Raw genomic sequence first — 1,782 nt, forward strand, 5'->3', positions numbered from 1 at the left:
CCTCTATCTAAGAAGTTGAGGGTTCACATCTTGCAATATTTTACATTTCAAATACAAGAAATTATAAATCTCCAAAATTTAGAATAAAACTTAAATTACTGTTAATCATAAAGAAACGATTCGTTTTCAGCAGCAAACACCATTAAAAAGTTGAAGCTCGAGTCACATATTTATTTGTATAACTCTTGTTTCGTATTCAAGACTCAAACTTTTTTTGAAGGGCCACAAGTGTGCAACAAAACAGAAAAATAGGAAAACTGAGAATCACCAAAAGAAAGTAACTTGATCAAAGCGCCATTAATCAACTAATCGCATGAGCGACCTTCAAGTTTGATGGATAGACGAAACCCCTAGTCTCCAAACTAGTTAGAACCTACAAATAACAAATACAAAAACCTTTAACATTATATTCGCTTGGATTTGATATAAACGAAACCACAAATTACCAAAAGAAAATCCACTTTAAATCTAAACAAGAAGGCCCAATTCGGAGGTCCTTGACATGTAGAAGGTTAAGTATAAGTCCTTTAAGCGTCTCTTCTTCTTCACGGCCTGTCCCACGGACCCCCATATGATTCGTATAATTTAAGTGAGCTTCAACTAAAGAAGACACACTCAACAACAGAAGCTTCCTCAACCACAGATCCCCTTGAATTGTTAGTGACAAAATATTAGGAGCATTGATTTCGAAAAGTTTTCCAGGACCATAATCGTCATCAGTTGAACCTATGTATCCGGTGAACACCAACTTCTTAACACTCTTTGAGGTTATATCAAGCCACCTGTAATCACCGTAACAATAAATCAACTCCAGAGTTTGCAACACAGGACTACCAGATAATATGTTTTCAATCAAATCATTTCCGTCTAATTTCAGAAAAGAAATACATAAACTCCTAAGGTTTTTCCAACTAATCGCCCCCGTAGGATTAAATGACCAGCCTGACAATGTGAGATGTGTAAAACTTGAGCACATGAAAACAAACTGATCCAACGGAAAGTCGCGATCAGTGGTACAATATTCCAGATCCCATAACGCCAAATCGAGCTCTTCAATGTTACAATTCACAGCATAACGAATCCAATCGTTGACATGAGATTCAAGCCGAAGATTGTAGCCGCTATACAGTCTAAATTTCTTGAGCTTCCATTGGCGATGCAAAGTTAGAGTTTCGTCGACGAAAGAAAAGAAACGGGCATTCGATTGTGGATTGTAACTTTTTTGAAAAGAATTTACGAAATCGAGATTAGGAACCGCATGCCAAACATGTTTCCAACGTTTGAAGAGTGCACCTGTTCGAACGGCGTATTTTGTTTCGGGTAAACGAGAAAGGATTTCACCAAGTAAGCAATCTGGAAACTTACTTATTCCATCTTCATCATCGTCCAGATGTTGGTTTTGCTCTTCTTCAACCATTATTTTCAACAAAAACTTCAAATATTAATTAAATTATATTCCCAAAATTAAGGCTTATACATAGATACGATTTTAGGGTTGGATATATGATTTTAGGTCCAATTATATACGATTTTTATTTCCAGCGAGCCCACACTATAAAATTTGTTTTAGCTCAAAGTTATCCAATATTTCAAAATTACCTCACATAATATGGACTGAGACGACACATTGGGATAAGATCCGACGAGATTTATAAACCAATTGTATTTTGACACGTGTAAGAATTCCTGAAAATCCGGCCAAATTTTTGAAAATGATCTTGAGGGACCCGTTCATATTTTCTCACTAAATATATATCTCAAAAGCAGTCTTCACGGACCGGT

At 36.0% G+C, this 1,782-nt stretch overlaps 1 protein-coding gene across 1 annotated transcript; it reads right to left on the bottom strand.

Moving 5' to 3' along the window:
• Nucleotides 1–250: 250 nt before the first annotated feature.
• On the bottom strand, nt 251–1,541 carry LOC143534838 (F-box/LRR-repeat protein 25-like). The gene has a single exon (XM_077029227.1). The coding sequence runs from the start codon at nt 1,415–1,417 to the stop codon at nt 443–445; it is 975 nt and encodes a 324-aa protein (XP_076885342.1). The 5' UTR covers nt 1,418–1,541; the 3' UTR covers nt 251–442.
• Between the last annotated feature and the right edge of the window lie 241 nt (nt 1,542–1,782).

The sequence above is a fragment of the Bidens hawaiensis genome, unplaced genomic scaffold, assembly GCF_021521415.1.
Source record: "Bidens hawaiensis isolate Kalapana, Puna unplaced genomic scaffold, B.hawaiensis_p1.1 tig00010347_1, whole genome shotgun sequence".
Lineage (NCBI taxonomy): Eukaryota > Viridiplantae > Streptophyta > Magnoliopsida > Asterales > Asteraceae > Bidens > Bidens hawaiensis.